Genomic DNA, 20,970 nt, shown 5'->3' with positions numbered 1-20,970 from the left:
TCTGCATTGCTTGCTGTTTGGGGTTTTAGGCTGGTTTTCTGTACAGCACTTAGTGGCATTGGCTGATGTAAAAAGGGCTTTATAAATACATTTGATTGATTGATTGACTGTTCAATTTATAGGAATTCTCACAGCGAGGGCATGTCTGCATGATATTGATGAGTGCTCCCTTGCTGGTCTTTTCTATGCTGCATGTTCGGTTGCAAACTGGACATATCTCGATCAACTGCAGCAGGCAATCTTATGAGGTGTTGTTGACTGGGAGGGACTGTGACATGGTGATATATTAGACAGCCAAGTGGTAAATTGCATTTTGTTATAAAGAAAGGACAAGGCTTTTTGCTAATATACTTCAGAACCAAAATGACTGTACAGTTGTATCTGCTTGGCTGGGTAATTGGCCAATGATTTTATCAAGACGGGTATTTTTGAATACAACTTTTTATATAACACACCTCACCTGTCATTGTTGATGAAGTCGCCTGTGTCATCAGGGTAGTAACTCGGCTCACTGTCAGAGGCCTGATGATGGCATGTCCTTTTCGTAGGAGTCAAGGGAGACTCTGGAAACAATGGCAATCACATTACAGGACATGCTATGATACCCACCTTTGCTCCTTCTGGTAGGTCCCGGCATGTATTCCTGACCAGGGGATCCATCTGACACCCAACTGTGCACTTTGTTTAACAGGAAAACAGGGTCAACAATTGTCATCATCCCTCAGTTATAAACATAGCTTGAGAAATAACGTAATCTCATTTGGAAGCTAATTCTATGCTTTACAGATGTAGACTGACTAGCTCCAGATTGTATTAGATAAACACGTTACATTATGCAACCAACTGTGACATGTTTTGCTATGGCCCTGGGCTAGTTTGAGTTTGTTGCTGCTAGTTAGTATACTGTTATAGTCAGACATGAGTTAGCTAGTACCACCATAGCTGCATTCAATATTTATTTGTGCCCAAGAGACAAGGGTTGCACCTCGGATGCTAATGTGACTGTTTTGTCTGAATTACACTAACTTAGAGTGGCATGGAAATACAATGGCATTGCTAAAGTAAGCAAATAATTAGTAGAAAAAAACTTTGCCAAATTGTGTTGTCGTCAAATTTACTTTAGAGAGATAGCAATGTTGCAACGATCTGGGTGTAGTGGGTGCGAAGTCAGGCGCAGGAAGCAGAGAGTTCAGGGGAATGCAATTTAATGCACTAACGATGAACATAAGCCATCCCACGAAACACAGGGCGCACAAAATCCAAATGCCCCAAACAAGGGGACTCAAACAGTCCAGCTAGTAGGCCGGTGACGACGACCGCAGAGCGCCACATGGTAGGAGTCGTGACAGTACCCCCCCCCCCCCCCCCTTCCCCGACGCGCGGCTCCCGCAGTGCGCCGACGTCGGCCCCGAGGGCGACCCGGAGGGCGAGGCGCAGAGCGATCCGGGTGGAGGCGATGGAAATCCCTCAACAGTGACGGGTCCAAGACGTGCAGGCCCCTCACTCGGCGTCTCGAGTCCAGAATGGCACGTAATCCTGTACGCCGGGGACCCCTCGATGTCCAGAGGGGGCGGAGGGACCTCCGGCACCTCACCTGCAGGGGACCAGCTACCACCGGCCTGAGGAGAGACACATGAAAAGAGGGGTTAATACAATAATAGGAAGGGAGTTGTAATCTATAACACACCTCGTTTATCCTCCTCAGGCCTTTGAAGGGCCCCACACACTGCGGCCCCAGCTTCCGGCAGGGCAAGCAGAGGGGTAGGTTTCAGGTCGAGAGCCAGAACCTGTCCCCCGGTACAAACACGGGGGCCTCACTGCGGTGGCAGTGAGACGGCAGGAGACCTGGAGACGGCTCTCCAGGTCTCCTTGGAGCGCTGCACCCACTCCTCCACCACAGGAGCCTCGGTCTAACTTGGATGCCATGGTGCCAGGACCGGCTGGTAGCCCAACACACACTGAAATGGTGATAGGTTCATAGAAGACGGAGTGAGTTCTGGGCATACTCCGCCCATGGGACGTACCTAGACCACTCCCCTGGCCGGTCCTGGCAATACGACCGCAGAAACCTACCCATCTCCTGGTTCACTCTCTCCACCTGCCCATTACTCTCGGGGTGATAACCGGAGGTCAGGCTGACCGAGACCCCCAGACGCCCTCCATACCCGAGACGTCAACTGGGGACCTCGATCAGAGACGATGTTCTCCGGCACACCGTAGTGCCGGAAGATGTGCATAAATTGCGCCTCCACAGTCTGTAGGGCTGTAGGGAGACCGGGCAACGGGAGGAGACGGCAGGACTTAGAAAACCGATCCACAACAACCAGGACCGTAGTGTTCCCCTGAGACGGGGGAAGATCGGTCAGGAAATCCACTGACAAGTGAGACCATGGCCGTTGTGGAACGGGGAGGGGCTGCAACTTCCCTCTAGGAAGGTGCCTAGGAGCCTTACCCTGGGCGAACACCGAACAGGAAGAGACACAGAACCTAACGTCCCTAGCCAAGGTGGGCCACCAATACTTCCCCCTGAGACCCCGCACTGTCCTCGCCACACCAGGATGACCCGAAGAGGGTAGGATGTGAGCCCACCGAATCAGTTGATCGCGAACACCAAGCGGCACGTACTTGCGACCAGTCGGACACTGAGGAGGTGCAGGTTCCACCCGAAATGCCCGCTTGATGTCCGAGTCCACCTCCCATACCACTGGTGCCACCAGCCTAGAGGCTGGAAGGATGGGAGTAGGATCGGTGGGCCGGTCCTCCGTGTCATGGAGACGAGACAGCGCATCGGCCTTCGTGTTCAGGGAGCCTGGTCTATGAGACAGGGTGAACCTGAATCGGGTGAAGAACATGGCCCACCTTGTCTGACGCGGATTCAGTCTCCTAGCTGCCCGGATATACTCCAGATTCTGGTGGTCGGTCCAGATGAGAAAAGGGTGCCTAGCCCCCTCAAGCCAGTGTCTCCACACCCTCAGGGTCTTTACCACCGCTAACAAGTCCCGGTCACCCACATAGTTACGCTCCGCCGGACCGAGCTTCCTTGAAAAGAAAGCGCAGGGGCGGAGTTTCGGTGGCGTACCCGAGCACTGTGATAGCATGGCACCCACCCCAGCCTCGGACGCGTCCACCTCCACTATGACTGCTAAAGAGGGGTCTGGGTGCGCCAACATGGTGGCATCTGTGAATTAGCGCCTTCAACCTATTGAAGGCTCTGTCAGCCTCTGCCGACCACCTCAAACGCACCGGCCCCCCCTTCAGCAGTGAGGTAATGGGGGCTGCTACCTGGCCAAAACCCTGGATACACCTCCGGTAGTAATTGGCAAACCCTAAGAACCGCTGCGCTTCCTTCACTGTGGTTGGAGTCTACCAATTACGCACGGCCTGAACGCGGTCACACGCCACCCGAACAGGAAGGGGAGCCACCTTCGGTAGGAGTCGTGACAAATGTTGCCATTTCTGTTACGAGAAAAGTTTGTCAAAAATAGCTAGCAATGCTAATGTTAGCTAGCTAAAATACAGTGGTCCCCTCAATCTTAGTTAGGTGGCTAAAGTTATACTGCATCTAAAGTCAATCTGGCGACATCACAATCATGACAAAAGTTTTTCCTACTAATTATTTCCCTTCTTTTTAAATGTTATGTTTCCAAGCCAAATCCAAGTTGTATTGAGGTAGGCTAATATTAGCCAGCTAGCTAGCTAGAAAGTAATAGTTGAGAAAAAAGTAACTAAAAAGAGACGTGTTTTATTATCTTCTAATTAATTTGTCTACTAAGATAAATGTGATTTCTTTGAGATGTTTAGTCAGTGAATCAGGCCGTATCCATGTTAACCAGACACTCTTTCTGACATGCATGCCTTCAAACTACTGTAAAAACACTTAAATACTTAAGGCTTTGACAGGGGAAAGTCAATAAGCAGCGCACCTTGTGTGCAATACCCAGACTCACGCATCTGGCTGGGTCAGGAGTGGGTGGTCTGCCAAGGGACGTTTCATTTATAGTATTCATTGGGGTCGGCCTGGGGCATGATTATATTTCCCCATAGTATGTTGTACCGAGTTGACTGACTGAAAGGGAACGTATGTTATGATTATAACTACTGTTACTTGAAGGAGGGAAACGAGGTACAACACCTGTTTGTCCCGGCGTCGCCCATTCCAGGGCTCCTTAACGAGCTGTATAAAACATTTAAGAATGAATCCTAGCCTCATGCTTATCACCTGTGGAGGGCAGGGCCTCCAGCAAGGCACGGATATCATTGGCCTAGTCAGGCATGATTGTAGATCCTTCAATCAAAGTCGCGAGAGTATGACACCCCATAGTATATTGTACCTCGTTTCCCTCCTTCAGGGAACTATAGTTATAGTCATAACGTTATGTTCTCTGCCTAAAACATTTGTTGATGCCCTCTTGATGTTATTAGGCAGCTGAACACTGTGCCACTTATGTTATTCCTGGGTAGGTTATGTTTTTGCCATTGTACTGTGAAAGGTGTTAGACCTGTCTAGAATTGTGTTTAAATCGGATAAGAACTTGTAGAACAATGCCTGCCTCTGGCACAAACCTATAAAAAGAAAAATCATGCTTTAACTTAACACATGGCCTCTATTGCCCCCTTGTCATTCATGAAACTTAGCACCTGCAAACATTTCTTTACTTAAAAAAAAACTTCACATAAAAAACTACTAGCGGCCTTTCACAGATTTCTCTTTTCTTTTTTTCCCTTCTTATTTTTTACATCTTTTACAGCAATTAAACGCCTTTGCCTTTGATTGAGTTAATAGCCTGGTTAAAAAGCTGTCAATTTCTTCCCTGTCCACCATTCTGGAAACTAATGATCTCCTTTGCATCCAAGCGGTGGTGCAGGAAACTCCCGCCAAGGCGATTTAACACGTTTGTGATGGCTCTCAGCTGGGGCCCCCATTGACTGTACAGGGCCGTGGTGTGAGGGGCCTCTCGGGGCAGTAGAAGAGGGGGCACCCCAGCCCAGAAGGCCCTCATTGGGCTACAATGTGCTCTCTGCTGGAGCTTCGCCTCCAGACCACTCCATTCAATCCCAAAAAGCTGCAGAGCCAGGGGAGGTAATAGGATTTGATTTGTATGCTGGTTGATCTAGAAAAGAAATATCCTCTCTCACACCCACTCCCTTTCTCAATCCCCCCTCGTTATCTTCAAACCTCTTATTGCATTATTTTAGCAGATGCAAAAAGCACTTAGCTGTAGCAGACCCACTGGGCACACACTGGTTGAATCAACATTGTTCCCACATAATTAAAAAAAAGAATAAACAACGTGGAATAGACATTGAATTGACATTTGTGCAGTGGACAATCCATCACATTGTGGCCCAGGCCCTGTTATGGTGTGTGATGGTTGCCATGAGGTTGGAGTGATATGTCAGGGGAGTGTCAGGCCCACTGGCTGTGGTTGAAAATGATGATCTGGTCTGGTTCTCTAGGTGGGCAGCAGCAGTAGCACTCTGGGCTGTGGTGGGGCTCTGGGGCTGCTAGCCTGCTGTGGTGGGCTGGGTCTGGGTTGAAGTCTGGAGGACACACAGACTGATCATTGTCAGAGCTGATCCTGGCCCGCTACGGCTGTGGTCTTGAAGAAAGCCATTTTCTGCCCAGTCTTTCTTGCCTCCTGCCCTTTATGTGACGGGGAGCTGTGAAAGAGAGCGGCCCGGGTGCATGGAGGTCACAGCTGCAGGGGAAAGCCCTAATGGGAGATGTTGTTTCTGTACGATGGGAAGGGAAGACAGTGAGGGAGGAGGGGGGGAAGGAAGGAGGGAGGGGGTGAGAGAGTTCTCTGACCCAAGACTGTGGGAGACTGTCAGTCAGAAGCAGTGGTGCAGACGATCCAAGAAACTGAGAGATGAGAGACATGGAGGAAGAGAAGGGGAGTTAGGGATAGACCCCCAACACACTCAGAAATGGGCAACAAGCCCTCCTCTTTTCTTCTCGAGATGATATTCATAAATTGGATGAACATTCACATGGATGTTTTGCATAGATCAGTAAAAGAAAACCAAGACAGAGGAAGTGGGCTTAAAAGATTCACTGACAATCGTTTATCTCCCAATCCAGAAGAAGAGAAGTGAGGGGAGAAGGAGAAGGAGGAGGGAAGAAATAAAGGCTGCAGAGACTGTAGTCGTGACTCAGACACAGGGTGTGTTTGTGAAAACAGACGTGAGGCCCCTGTAGCACGTGCAAACATTTTATTCCACCGTCTCATCTCCTCTACTCCCTTTAGCTTTCCAGATCAATGTTTTTTTAAAGAATGACAACGCATCAGTTTAAAGGCAGCGAGGGAAGAAAAGCAAGACAGACAGAAAGACAGGGGCTTGTAAAAATATATATTTTTATTTATTTAATCCAAGTCTTCCCTCGTGGCTCCTCTCTCTTTCTCAATGTGTTTCAACTGGCCTCTCTCTTCTGATTCCTCCCTGGGAGATTTATGATCAGAGATGACAGAGGGGGTTGTCTCCCCCGGCCATGGGCGATGCCGTGATCCAGGCTAGCGCTCTTCCAGGTGCAGTGCAGCCCCTCCAGCTCTCCTCTTCTGAGCACTGTTAGAGGCCCATCTGCTAACAACCCTAAACCCTCGGCACGTCAAGTCTCTCTTCATTTGTTACATGTCAGACAAAGCTAATTTATTTTATTAGTGATCATCCCGTCCACCTATATGGATGATGTTTCCTTTTTCATCTTTCTAGGCCCGCTGCCCTGTCATTTGATTGCTAACAATGGATTTATTTGCTGTGGGTAACTTGTAGGTGAGTGTGTGTGTGTGTGTGTGTGTGTGGGTGGGTGGGTGGGTGGGTGGGTGGGTGTGGGTGTGTGGGTGTTGGAGGTTACGGCTGTTCAAGAGTGTGTATACTGCATGTGCATGTGTGCGTACCTACAATAACAACTTAAACAAAAAACTGTTTGTGTTTATTTTGAGTGGTCCAATATTTACGTGACTTCAGATACAATAGAATTCAAGTGTCAGGAGAGGACAGTTACGTCCACAAACAGGCATTTACTATTGGATTGAAATGAAAACAACACCTGCGTGTGTTCTGCAGACAGGAGAGGGCACAAAACAGTGTGTTTTCACTGTTCAATCCACCTGAATATCGTACAGAACATGCAAGAATCAAGCCAACACCATGAAAACCCACACATTTGTACTCTAAGTCATACAAAACCCTCAAGACTTCTATTTTATTTAGCCACTTTCTCATTCAGTGTCTTTCCATTCATTGTAGCAGTCACAGCCTGTTGCCTGCTCCTTTGTGTGGACCAGCGAGGGGGTTTCAGTTTGCGGTGGGCAGACACAATGGTGGCATTGACACAGGTGATCTGATGCGTTCAGCCAGGAGGCTGCATCCTTGTTGCTCTCTTTTCATGCCTCAGTCAAACATCCATCGGGAATCTGGAGGGATTTCAGGTGAATTCCTGCGCAGGTGTTGGCACGAAAAAAAGGCAAGCAGGAAGCGTCACTCAAGTCTGATCCAGCTCCCCTCCCCCTCAACCCCCTCACCCCCGGGACAAGACAAGGCATGGCTACTCCTTGTGACTGACAGCTTCTCCTCAGTCCTGTGATAGAGACGGTTTCATCAGGGTGTCTGTGTGGTTGTATATCAATGAGAGGATGTTATGCTTGTTTTCTTTTTACCACCAGTAACGACTAGAAAAGACTGCTAAAAAGGAACTTTCAATTACGATATTTGGTTTAGGTAATGAATGGACAGCTGTATCTTGTTGGCATAAGAGTCTCACAATATGGTTCTGCAAAGCATATGCCTATACACAGGCCCCAATTACACCGTGTATTTAGGCTACATACTGTGCATCCCTTTGAAATCACACCTGCTGCTTGAGAAGATTAAACTGTTTTGTCAGAGAGGTCAATGAAATTATTCAGTGTAATGATTTTCAACATGTTTAACACTTCTCTCTTATTTCTATCCCTTTCTTCACTCTATCTTGCTCTCTGTCTTTCTTTCTCCTTTTCTCTCTACTCTCATCTTCCTTTCTGTCCACATCTCCCTCTTGCCTCTCCCTCCCTCTCTTTCCTTTCTCTCTCAGTTTCTGCGGGTGGAGCAGGATAAGGAGTGTAACATGGAGTGTACTGGTGGTCCCAGGAAGCCCCTGTGCGCGTCGGACGGCAGGACCTTCTCATCGCGCTGCGAGTTCCTCCGTGCCAAGTGCCGAGACCCCCAGCTGGAGGTCATCCGAGGGCCATGCAAAGGTCAGGCCATGAGTCACGCTTCAGCCCCGCGGAGCCTCGCAAATGAGCCCCGGGTCACAGCAGAAACTTAATTTCAGCATAATTGATTCTTTGAGCACTGGGATGACAACTGGAGTTGACACAGGCAGGCCTAATAGAGAGTATAATGTAAAGTGAATTCCGCTGGTTTGGTCTTTTAGGTTTGTGTGTAGCTACTAGTCATGCATTATACAGGACAAGTTTCCAACTCACCATCAATGTTTTAAAAGTGTTATGTTTTTTTGTGGTATAATAAGTCTAACTTGAGGATAGGAGGAAAGGATAATTGGCAGGTAAAAGTGTAGACAGTCAACGTGTAGAAGAATGAACACCATTCTAGTTTATTGCGTTGATGAAGTTCTTGAATGATTTGTATTACATGTGTATATGTGTTGGAGGGTGTGTATCCTGCAACATTGATCCCACTTTGCTTTATGTTTCTTTTTACATTATTTCCTTTCCTTTCTATCCAATCACAATGTCAAACTATGGGTGAAGCATCCTCATCGATTAGAAACAGATCTTTTTATCCTCCGTCTGATGGAACAGAATAAATGATGTGCCTGGTGTCTGAATGAAATGCCTTGACAAGAGTTAATGGGGTCGTTTTCATTATATAGATTATATATGCATGCTAGCATAGACATATATGGGACCGATGGCAGATTTGGGATGAAAAGCGTAATGCAATCAGAACCCAACAAGGTCAAGCAGCTCACAGACCCACTCATTGTGCGAGTGGTGGTAGGAAGACCCCATAGAATCCTAGCACCCCCAATTCTGCACCTCCTACTCCTCTGCTGCACTCACTAGAAAGTAACAGGGGAGGATTGCGGGCAGGGGCGGACTTGGACAAAAATTTGTCCCTGAAATATTATCCACACCTGCCCACATCTGAGTTGGCCACCAACTCACCTTTGTTTGCCTCCCTGTCGTGCTCTCTATCTATCTTGGCATCTTCTATCCTGTCACATTGTGCCTCTTTTTGAATGTCTGCTTAAGCTGTATACGTTATAAATGCCAAGCTAACGACTTAGGCTATATTGCAAATTAGTGCGCTGTTATCTGTTCCCCTGAATCAACACCTACCATAAGTTTTAATTACTATTACAGGGCTCCAGACTAATATTTTCCCCTGGTGTCACTGGTGCCACTATCTTCTACAGTTGGTGGCACCAGCCCCATGATTTTGTTGGACTCAAGTCATGAGTAATCATCTTATAAAATAATTAATAGTGCTTTATTAGGAAGTGTAATAAATGGACTACTAATGTATTCAAGACATAAGTTGTTCAATCTAACACATCCAAGCAGGAATGCATGATTCAATTTATTTTGATGTGCAACCTAATAAGGTGATTGTCGTGAATTTTGGGTTGACAATTAGACTATAGTTGCTATATTTTACTGTCAAAATAGGACTCCAGAATTTCAAGATTTATTTTGTGTTCAATAGAGATGAATTACGTACATCGTTATGTACACTAACTAATATCAGGATATTGACATTTGGGGTTCAACACCTGAGGAAGTGAAAGCTCAAACGATGTTAAATATTCACTCTGGGATCTTAAGCACAACCAATTCATAACATATTGCACAGATTGGATTTGTAACATATCACATGAATTGCAAAATTCATGATCCACCAGTAAATGTAATGTCCTAAAAAAACGCACAGCTGTAGGCTATTACCCATGAGACCTATATATGCCTATGACTGCGCGGCACTCCAAATCTCAAAGCCATATCAAATATCTTGGTTGTAAAATAGATGCTATTGAGTGGAATATTGAGAGTTGAGAAATGTAAATGATTCCTACAAAAAGCGGAGACCCTCCTCTCTGACAGGGACAAAGCATCCAAAGCTGTGTTTTTCCTGCAATTGCATTTTGAAATGTTATACGACCAGAACAAATTTTTCACTCAAGCTCATGGAGGGAGAGGAGAGTGGCTCCCTCATCACAGCAGCAGGCTCCAGTGAAACAAGCAGAGCGGCAATTCATCTCTATTGAACACAAAATAAATCTTGAAATTCTGGAGTCCTATTTTGACAGTAAAATATAGCAACTATATAGCAACTATAACTATATATTCTAATTGGCACTTTCATTACAGAAATTATGAAGATAATGCACTTTACTCTTTGACCAATTCATGGTTTTAGCCGCCCAAAAAACAGGACGTTTTGAGTGAGTTGACAATGTGCTGTTTCTGCATTTATAGGTACCTTTTAATAATGTTTTATGATCCATGATCTTGGCTGCCTAATTGATGACAGAGTCGGAGCAGATCTCTTTGCTGATGCCGCGTTTGACTTTGAATGTGAGTTTGCGTGACCTCAGCTCAGTCAGAGAACCGAGCCGGCCGTTGCCCACTGAGCAGCCAAAGGCTCATTATAATTTAGTTTAACAAAGAAATTGTGCAAAAATCGTAATAAAAAAAATATTAACAGGCTTATGGGCCATGTCACCTTTTATATAAAAAATCTATTTTAGGGGTGTCAATTCCGACAAACCCACCCCCAAAAATAATTGTCCAGCCCATCTGGCATTTGTCAGAAATGCCAGATGGCCAATCTGCCCTGCTGCAAAAAAAAAGAAAATATGTAACATGACAAAAAAACAATTTTTCGCATTTATGCTTGTGCTGGGTTGCCATGGCAACTGCTTTGAGCGGGACATCTGGATGTGGCCAACAAAGAAAGGCAGGAGAGAGAATGGAGGATTCCAGCTAGGAGGGCTGAAAGGGACAAGGGTCCATGAAAGTCCTATTGTATGAGTAAATAACATAGATGCTGGGGAGTCTAAAACCCCATCCATTCCTTGGGGCAAGACACACAAAGTGACTTTTCCAGACTGAAGCCCAGGCCAGTCGGGACCAGAAATAACCCAGAGGTCAGCAGAGACTAGGCGGCATTGGAAGCACAGAGTTGTGTTTGTGCATTCGGGATGGCGGGTAAGGCGGGGTAAGGCGAGACTGGCACCACATTTGTTTTCTATCACAAAGCAGAGCTCAGATGATTCAACTGTCCTGTCATTTTTTCCAGTCGTCGGGTATTTGGTTGGAGCCCCCTAGTGAAGGATGAGAGATTTGGGTTTTTTCCACTGAAGCTAACTTTAAGTCCCTGTTTCCCTCCCTCCGGAACATTGTCTTGCCTTGCCCCCTCTTCCACGCCTGTGACAGTGGTGCACACACACACACAAACACTCAGGCTGAAATAAACCAGCACGCTTTCTCTCCTTCTCCCTCTAATGGACGAGCAACAAAGAGCCAGCGACAAAGAGCCTCCTCACCAGACTGGAGGCAACTTTTAAACGTTTTAGCATGCGTCATTGTTTTCACTTGATTCGAACCAGCCAGCCAGGTTTGCATTATGGGTAATGTGTCACACATAGTAATAGTCAGCTGTGGCATCAACACACCATCCACTATAGCTCCTGACAGGGCAATCTGATCTGAGGCCATTACCATAAGAGAAGAAAAATAGGACCCATTTTTACATCCAAGAACCCTTAAAGGCCAGGAGAGAAAAAAGAAGTGACCAGAATCTAAACTGTTTTGGAGTGAGGTTTAAAGAGAGGGAGGGAAAGAGAATGAGAGAGATGGAGTGGGGTCTAGAGAATGGGGTTGAGAGCGATAGAGAGAGAGAGAGAGAGAGAGAGGATGCTGTGGAGTTTAGAGTGTGAAGAGATGGAGTGGGGTTTAGAGAGAAGAGGTGGACATCCCAACGTTCCGACCTTCCAGATTTTTTTTTCCGTGCATCAGCCCTTTTCTGAGCTAGGCCAAGACTGGAATGTACTCCAGGAGAAAGAGGGAAAGTGATCTGTCCAGCCCCGTAATGGCTTTACCACTTGGCCATTGGACTGGCTGGTGCAGAGGCCTGTCTGCTACTAATAGATGCCGATGTTGGTTCGATTCCCAGCCACACAAGACACAAGAATCTGCCACTTCCGAAACAGATTTAATTATTTCCCCTCTGTCTTAGTCTTTCTTTCTCTTTCCTCTCTTCATAATATGAATATGTGATTCAACGTCTCCCTCTGTCTTTTAACCATATTTTTGTCTTGGCTTTTTAGTGAATGTCATACAACTCACAAGTTTTTCAACTAGTGGATTTTAACAGAGCATTTGAAGCCTACATGTAGATATGACTAGTTGGATTCTTGTTGAGGTTGAGTGTGTCCGCTCTTGCTGGACATGCAATGATTGTTATGGTTTCGTTGCCCAGACAGTAGGGCTGCAATTCAATTCATAGCGCAGTGCTCTGAACAGCCAATGTGCACGGAACAGCCAATGGCATTTTCCCCGATGTTCGTGTGTATCACATGCATGGTAAGCGCTGCAAATGTGGGCTCAATCGGAAATTACCTTACCTCATGTCAAGCATGGATTGGATTGAATTCCAGCCTAGTTGTTTTTATAAACAGTGTTTTATAGACATATGATTGGTTGAGATATTATATTGTTTATTATATGATTGGTTGGATTATTATTTTGTTTAGTATATGATTGGTTGGTTTATTGGACGTGTGATGATGTCTGTGCTGCAGATACATCCAGATGTGTGGCAGAGAAGAAGTACACGGAACAGCAGGCCAAGAAGCTCTTCCCTCAGGTGTTTGTACCTGTCTGCAACCCAGACGGAACATACAGTGAGGTAAGATAGAGTGCAATTATAGGAGCTAGATCAGCATTTCTCAATCCTCTCCTCGAGTACCCCCAGCCATTTAAAGTATTTTATATATTTTAACATTCACTTTTTAGTCATTTAGCAGAAACTCTTTTCCAGAGTGACTTACATGAGCAATTTGGGTTTAGTGCATTGTTCAAGGGAACATCAACAGATTTTTCCACCTAGTCGGCTCAGGGATTTGAACCAGCAACCTTTTGGTTACTGGTACAGCATGCTTACCTGCTAGGCTATAAATTCCAGAACTTAATCAGGTGTGTTAGTTCTATTTATCAAATATGTAGAATCACTGGGGACACTCGAGGACAGGTTTGGGAAACACTGATAATGTAGATTGGATTTGAATTATTTGGTATTTTTGACAAGGCCGTCAGTCACCTTGTGCACTTAAAGGCTTAATTAAGAAATTAATTGAGAATAAAACTTGAGTTATTGTTAAAAAAGCAATATAAAACAAAACAGATTAGCAGTTCAAAGATTCTAAAAACAACCTCACGTTTCAAGAACATACCTGTTTTACACTTCGGGTTGAGCAATTAACTATTTAGGTACACTTGGAGTGTGACCTGCCATGCAAATCTTAACCAATCTCATTTAGCACACAGTTGAAACAATTAACCAAACAATTAACTGCATGAGGTGATACTTATTGAAAGTTGTCTCATGTCAATCAAACAAGTCCCCAGGCTATGTGCGCTAATTACTCAATTTGGTAGTTCTGCTGTCTGTAAAGAAATTGACAGGCTGTTGGTTGATTCTGCTGCTACAATTGGTAGTGTGCAACATGCTCCTATCATTTGTGCTGCAAGGCAGCTGTCCCGAGTTAGCGGGCATGATTGAATTCCAAACCCAACCCTCAAATATCCCAGGAAATCAGCAACGTCATTTTCACAAAATCTTTGTTTTGGAAAATACTTAGTGACCAAATTTATCCCACTACTTACAGTTAGTCAATTTTGGGACTAGAATTGATATTTATGACTACTACCGATGCCACAGTTAATTTATCTAGTCGTTTATTTTATTGTTCAGCTGTTCTAAATATGGAAGGATTTGAATGAATCAATACAAAACAAACACACTTGCTCTTAAATAACTTGCATATTTTAAGAGTACAGGGGCTCTAGTACCGGAGCCTTTCCTTCACTTCTGAAATGTTTTGTTTTAAGAGCATCTTAAAGAGTATTGCTGTAATGAAAAGTGATTCAAATTAAATCTGTACACAGGCAGCCCAATGCTGATATGTTACCATTAATTGGTCTTTCTACCCATCAGATCAGAAAATTGGACAAATTATCAGGCTGCCTGTGTAAACACAGCTAGGGAGTCTGCTGCCAATACAGTTACGTTTTGAAGGCCTTGAAATCATCCAGTACACAGCCAATAAACACATCTCTTTGCAGTTCCCCATTTAGCCTCAAGAGGACAGCCCCCTGACTTTACCTAAGACTTCTTGTAGTTCCCCTTTTGGTATATCAGCAACTGCGGGAGTGCCTCCACCGCACTCCCAGAACACTGCAGACTAGGCACAGAGGTAGCCCTTAAGAGTGGTGGGCCAGTAATCAAAAGGTCACTGGTTTGAATCTCCAAGCCAACTAGGTGAAAAATCTGTCGATATGCCCTTGAGCAAGGCACTAAACCCTAATTGCACCTGTAATTCGCTCTGGATAAGAGAGTCTGCTAAATGACTGAAATGTAAAATGGAACGGCTGTACTCCTCAGCAGGAGCAGAACCGCTTCCCCTTCTCACGGGTCTTCCATGCTGGTCCTCCAGAGGATACACACAAGTTGCCACTCGCCCACATCCTGTTGAATTATGGCTTGGTGCTGGTAGACGATGGCCTTGACATTGCCTGCTCTTGCAAAAACAAGATATATATTGAGGCGGCTTATTCTAACGCATACCCAATAAAAATACTCAATCACCGATTTGGCACATTATTGCGCACCTGTTACGATACACATCAAGAAATTACAGACAGTAGCCTACAAGCATTGGAACTCAATTGATTGAACATGAAATGTATTTCAATATTATTTCCTACTGTTTATATTTTAATGTAGTCATCTCAGTTTTCACTTGAATCCTCTTTCTATACATCGCTTCCTTGTATGTATCAATAAACGGTCATACGAAAATGTATCACCTTTTAGCCAGGCACATTTCTATGGCAATGAATCCTTCAGAACTAACCTGCTGCGGGGCAGGCTAGCTCACAGTTAACTCCACTTACCCTGAATGAAATGACTGAACCAACAGTTGAGCACCAATGAAATAACTTGCCCATGGATTGATTTTTCATCATTGTTTCAATGAAGAGTTCGGCGTTCGACTAGCATGTGCGACATGCATGCATAGTTACAAGCCTGCTAGAGGCTTGTAACTATACGAGCAATATCCACAGTTGTAGTATGGATGAAGCCGGAGCTGGAATGTGAAGTTAACTGAAGCTGATTAGCTTTAGAAAACCCTAAGTAGATCTAGATTGCTTCGTAGGATACCCCTAGTTATCAGTGGTCACAGAGAGATGGGTAAACCATGTGATTCTATGTTTAGCGGAGATCTTCTTTGTATACATTTAATGTAAATTCACTCACTTTTGTACATCGCCTTGGTCCGTACAATTGACCGTATTTTTAGCGCCCCAAAAACGTAATACTTCCAGATCAACTGTAATGTCAATACCATTGTAAAGCACACTTTCTCCCCTTTCCAACAAAATAAATGACATGACCTAAATGCTGCCCGTTTCTGCATAATTCAAGACGGCAATGAGCCCCGTCGGGTCTTTTTAAAAATGGAGGGTGGGGAAGCGAAACTAATAGTGAGAAGGAGAGATGTGAGGGAAAATGGCTTTTTTTCACTCAATCTGTCCAATTTATCACCTTATCGCCTCTAAAATGTAAATACAACACTATAAAGAGTTTATATAATGTGTGATTACATACCTATTTGAAGGTTTGTGTTGAATTTGAATCTGGTTTTTAGGACGGTGCTTAAAGTGATCTTCAGAAGTAAACCGTTTTTTTGAGAGTCGTGATCACCGGCAGTGACGACGCAAAATATGACTAGGTATCCCCCCTTACCCCCGTCACTGTCCATTTCTTGTTTTTAAACAATGAGAGAAGTGCTACACCTGGTGGAGAGAGATTATAAGACAGAAATAGTTGCTTTATGTGTGCTGTACGTTACGGCACGATGTAACGGAGGGTCCGTTTTTTCTACTTTTCTCCAATACTATAGAGTCATTACCATGTCGATCAACACTTAAATAGAAACATAGTTCATACCCCAGATTTTGAAGTCAACACAGTCACTACAGTCCCATTAGTTTTCTTTGCGGCCTTGTTTGAATGTCGCGGCAGCTCACATTTGTACGGAATGGTTACAAGGCGAAAATGTATCTAACGACACACTTAGCTGTTCTACGAGGGTCTGAGGCAGGTGTTAGATTACGAGAATTTCCAAGTGCAACGTTAATAACATTGGTCTTGGGAAACAGTTTGGAGATTTAACGATGCTCCTACGAAGGTTCCAACGATGAACTTTGCCTTAAGATGCCTTTGGGAAACCAGCCCTGCTCTTAAAGCGATACTTTGGGATTTTGGCAATAAGGTCTCTGTGTCCAGTATGAAGGGAGTTAGAGGTAGTTTCGCAAGCCAATGCTAACTAGTGTTAGTGCAATGAGATAACCATAGACTTCGAGTCACTGCACTAATATTAGTTAGCAATTGTGCTAACTAGTTAGCAACTTCCTTCAAACTGCAAGTAGAGACATAAAAATGTTATTCACAAGTTCAACTGACTGGGGAAGTAGATAAAGGGTCTCATTGCCAAAATCCCAAAGTATCCCTTTAAATAACTATACTTTAAAATACTCCAATGTCTCTAGTGAAGGAGTTTTTCCTTCAGCGTTATCTTGTCTATGTGACATGTTATCCTGTGCTGAGCTCTTATGCCATGCTGTGTTGGTTACAGGTGCAGTGTCATAGTTACACAGGCTACTGTTGGTGTGTCACTCCCAATGGCCGTCCTATCAGTGGCTCAGCCGTGGCCAATAAGAAGCCCCGATGCCAAGGTAGGTACACTCCTCCCAACCTGGGTCCTTTTTAATATATATGTATTTTTTGTTAGAAACCATCTAGTTGTTACTGTAGCTGTATATTCTGTGTGTGCATGTCTGTGTACATGTTTACTTGCACAATTGTGTATGTGTTAATGTGTTCATTTTCGGGCACTTTTTGGTTACAATGTTGTCGCAATGTTGTTGTTGATTGATCAGTTGCTGACAGTGGAGAACCACATCCAAATATTACAGTAATGATGTGTATTGTAATTTAGCTTTAGTAGCATGTAGCTGAGTAACAATGACAATGCTTGCTCAATCCACTTACGTAGGGAAACAACTTGACATTCTTTTGATTATGAGACATATTTGTGTGGACCACCATGTATGCCCATCCCTATGGGAAAGTCAGGATCCAGCAGACCTTGGGCTTTGAGGGTTAGGTGTGCATCCCAAATGTCACTCTTTTCCCTATGGAGCACAGTTATTTTGACCAAGGTCCATAAGGGCTATTCAGCATAATGGGAATAATGTGCCATTTAGGACGCAACCTAGGAGTCCGAGGATGTTGCTCAATTCATGGGCTACATGGTGTAAATAGGCCCAGCAGAAAATCCTGTAGTGGAGTTGAGCAACAAAGTTAAACTGTACGGAATGTGAGCGTTCCTGGATAAAAGAGTCTGCCAAACAATCAAATAACCAATGCCACATGTCCCTATATTTTCCCTCTTTGGAGCTCAATTGGAAGTCAGTGTGATTTCAGTTGTGAGGCAACTACAGAGATCTCAGGGTGTGGGTTTGGGTTTGCAGTCCATGTTGGTGTCACAGTATGAGGCCAATGATTGAAAGCATGGCGGATATAGGAGCCACTGGTTGATGTACTAGGACTCTTGGGTCATGTTCATTAGGCACCAAATGAAGAAAACTGACTGAAACAGAGAGTGAAAACCTGGACTTGTCCAATAAGAAAAGCTAACTGCTTTCCATTTTCAGGGTCAAAACATGAGAGAGCTAGCACAAGAGAACCTGGAAAAGCAGGTAAGTACTTAGTACCTTGACAATAACATGATCAAACTGTTGTTTTTGGTATATTTTATGTGTGTCTATAGTGGGTGTGCATTCATCTGTGCCTAAGGGAGTGTGTGAGTAAGTGCATGTGTGTTCTTGTGTGCATGCACCTGTGTGTATTTGAATCTGTAATATATGTACATTATACAGGATGGTCACCTGTTATAGCTTGCCTTTCCAATATTTTGACAATTGAAAGAGTGCGAGAGAGCAGCCTCAGGGCTGGAATAAAAGACAACTTGTTACACAGTAACTAGGCCAGAGAAGAGAGGCTGTGTTTGGCTTGTATAAAGTTTACTCCCAGCAGCTAGACTAAAGGGATTTTCACACTACTGAGCCAAACCAGGTCAAGCCAAACCAAACTGTACTGAGCTGGGCTGGTTACGCATCCACCATAGTTGCTGGAACCATAATGAAAAAGACAATGTGGAAAGAAATTTCAAGCCTGTAAACTTTGATTCGGGGTCGGCACAATATTGTGAAAAGGGCATCAGACCCCATTGCCTTTTTGCTTGTCTTTACCAGAAACCAGACAGAGATATTGAAGGGCCCTCAGAGTGGCAGAACTCACCAACTTAACTCACCAACACAAATAATTGTATTTCCTTTCAACAGCAGTGTCCTCAGAAACAACAGATACAAGAATCTTCTCAGTCCTCCCTAACATTTTACCTCCTTTATCCCCTGATTCTCTCTCTTTCTACCTCACAACTGAGTTTCATTTTAAGGGCATGCTGATTTGAAATCCTGTGAATCCTGTGAAGGATGTTGTTAATTGGGGGGAGTTTTCCGATTGATTCCAGAACGCAGTGTCGTGATATTCTTTGCTGTGTGACATTTATGTCTGCACCTCTTTTCAGTTAACAGCTTAAACCTAGAGCATGTATGTTGTTTGAGCCCAGCCAAGTCATTACCCATACTGTAGGTCAGCTGTTATTAGAGTCAGAGAAAATGCAAATGCAGAGGCCAGAGAAAGAGAGTGCATCCTAAATGGCACCATTTTCTCTATGTGGCAAGGACATCAGGGTTTTGACCAAAAGTAGTGCACTACATAAGGAATAGGGTGCCATTTAGGGTGCACCCAGAGAGTTCAGCTTGATTTGGTTGGATAAACAGGTTGGTTGAAACCAGAATAAACCATACATTTGTGGTATCCCGACACTGAAAATAGCTTTGATTGCGTCAATATTTTAATTCGGCAAGAGATCCATCGATATCTACGCCTCCTTAGACGGCCTCATCAACTGTCTGTTATTAGAAACAAACATCAAAGTGGGAACCAGATATCTTCCATAATTAACACCGTCCACATTTATCATGGGACTTGCGGACTTAATTTAAAGGTGCAGCTGTTTTTATCTCAAATAACACCTGGGTAACAATTATGTACCTTACTGTGATTGTTTTAGATTAAAAATGTAAAAATGAAAGAAATAGCTTATTAACAAAGAGCGATATCTCAAGCAAGAACTTAACTAGGACTGTCTGGCGTTGGGGAGGGGAAAACAAGCTATTTGCAGAGAGGTTTGGATCTCTCTTTCTTATTGGTCTATTAGCTAGACTGAACAAAATATAAATGCAAAATGCAACAATTTCTAAGATTTTACTAAGTTACAGTTCAAATAAGGAAATAAATAAATTGAAGATCCAAGATGGCGTAGCAGTCAGACGTCTTGTCGTGTCGTGTCCCTTGTATGTATCGTTTTTTATTTTTTACATATTTTTCTTCGCATATCTTTTAAAACATTTTGCTAAACCTCAACTTCTAAATACTCTCCTGCAACCCGCCCCACCCAATGTAGCTATTTTTTCTAAAGTATTTATATTTACTTCGGATCCAGAACCCCTCTACTGAAGCTAGCCAGCTAACTACCAGCTATCAGTCAGCAAACCATTGCTAGCGGTCTTCAGCTAACCGGTCATCAGCTAACCTTTAGCTCGGAAAGCTCTCGCCAGTTCGAACAACGCGACTCTAACCAGAGCATAACGGACCTATTTTTTTTTTCCCCCGGATTCCCATCGCAAACAGAACATTTTCAGCTGGATCTTCACAACTAGCTAACTAGCTAACCGCAACCCCGGATGATTACTCCTGGCTAGCGTTTCCACCCACTTAGCTTGAAGCCAGCCCGGCCAGAGCTCCTGTGCTACCACCAAAGCATACTCCTGGGCTACAATATCCGGACCCACGACCGGTCTATCGATGTCACCGCATGAAGAGGCATAAACAGACTCACCCCATCGCGACGCCCCCCAAAGTCTAACTTTCTAGCCCTTGCTATCTCCTTGCTTGCTAATTCGGCCTGCTAACTGCTAGCTTGTTTAGCCCCGGTCCGCTAACTGCTAGCTTGTTTAGCCCCGGGCCGCTAACTGCTACCTTGTTTAGCCCCGGTCCGCTAACTGCTACCTTGTTTAGCCCCGGCGAGTAGCTGCGGGGGGGGGGGGGGGTGCAGCTGTTGGCCGAGGTTGGAGTAGCCAGGCGGAAGGCATGGCCAGCTGTTGAGAAATGCTTGTTGAAGTTTTCGATAATCATGGGTTTGTCGGTGGTGACCGTGTTACCTAGCCACAGTGCAGTGGGCAGCTGGGAGGAGGTGCTCTTGTTCTCCATGGACTTCACAGTGTCCCAGAACTTTTTGAGTTGGAGCTACAGGATGCAAACTTCTGCCTGAAGAAGCTGGCCTTAGCTTTCCTGACTGACTGCGTGTATTGGTTCCTGACTTCCCTGAACAGTTGCATATCGCGGGGACTATTCGATGCTATTGCAGTCCGCCACAGGATGTTTTTGTGCTGGTAAAGGGCAGTCAGGTCTGGAGTGAACCAAGGGCTATATCTGTTCTTAGTTCTGCATTTTTTAACGGAGCATGCTTATCTAAAATGGTGAGGAAGCTCC

At 44.6% G+C, this 20,970-nt stretch overlaps 1 protein-coding gene across 4 annotated transcripts in view; it reads left to right on the top strand.

Moving 5' to 3' along the window:
- The window catches only part of smoc2 (SPARC related modular calcium binding 2), an 82,530-nt gene that overhangs the window by 17,895 nt on the left and 43,665 nt on the right, over positions 1-20,970 (top strand). For all 4 annotated transcript variants that reach the window (XM_031823243.1, XM_020481324.2, XM_020481325.2 and 1 more), the window contains exons 2-5: positions 8,072-8,234; positions 12,806-12,912; positions 16,925-17,024; positions 18,006-18,050. In XM_031823243.1, the coding sequence (XP_031679103.1) occupies positions 8,072-8,234; positions 12,806-12,912; positions 16,925-17,024; positions 18,006-18,050 (415 nt within the window). The remainder of the gene's footprint in view (positions 1-8,071; positions 8,235-12,805; positions 12,913-16,924; positions 17,025-18,005; positions 18,051-20,970) is intronic.

This window comes from Oncorhynchus kisutch, linkage group LG4 (genome assembly GCF_002021735.2).
Source record: "Oncorhynchus kisutch isolate 150728-3 linkage group LG4, Okis_V2, whole genome shotgun sequence".
In the NCBI taxonomy this organism is placed as follows: Eukaryota; Metazoa; Chordata; class Actinopteri; order Salmoniformes; family Salmonidae; genus Oncorhynchus; species Oncorhynchus kisutch.
This window is presented reverse-complemented; position numbering and strand designations above follow the sequence as displayed.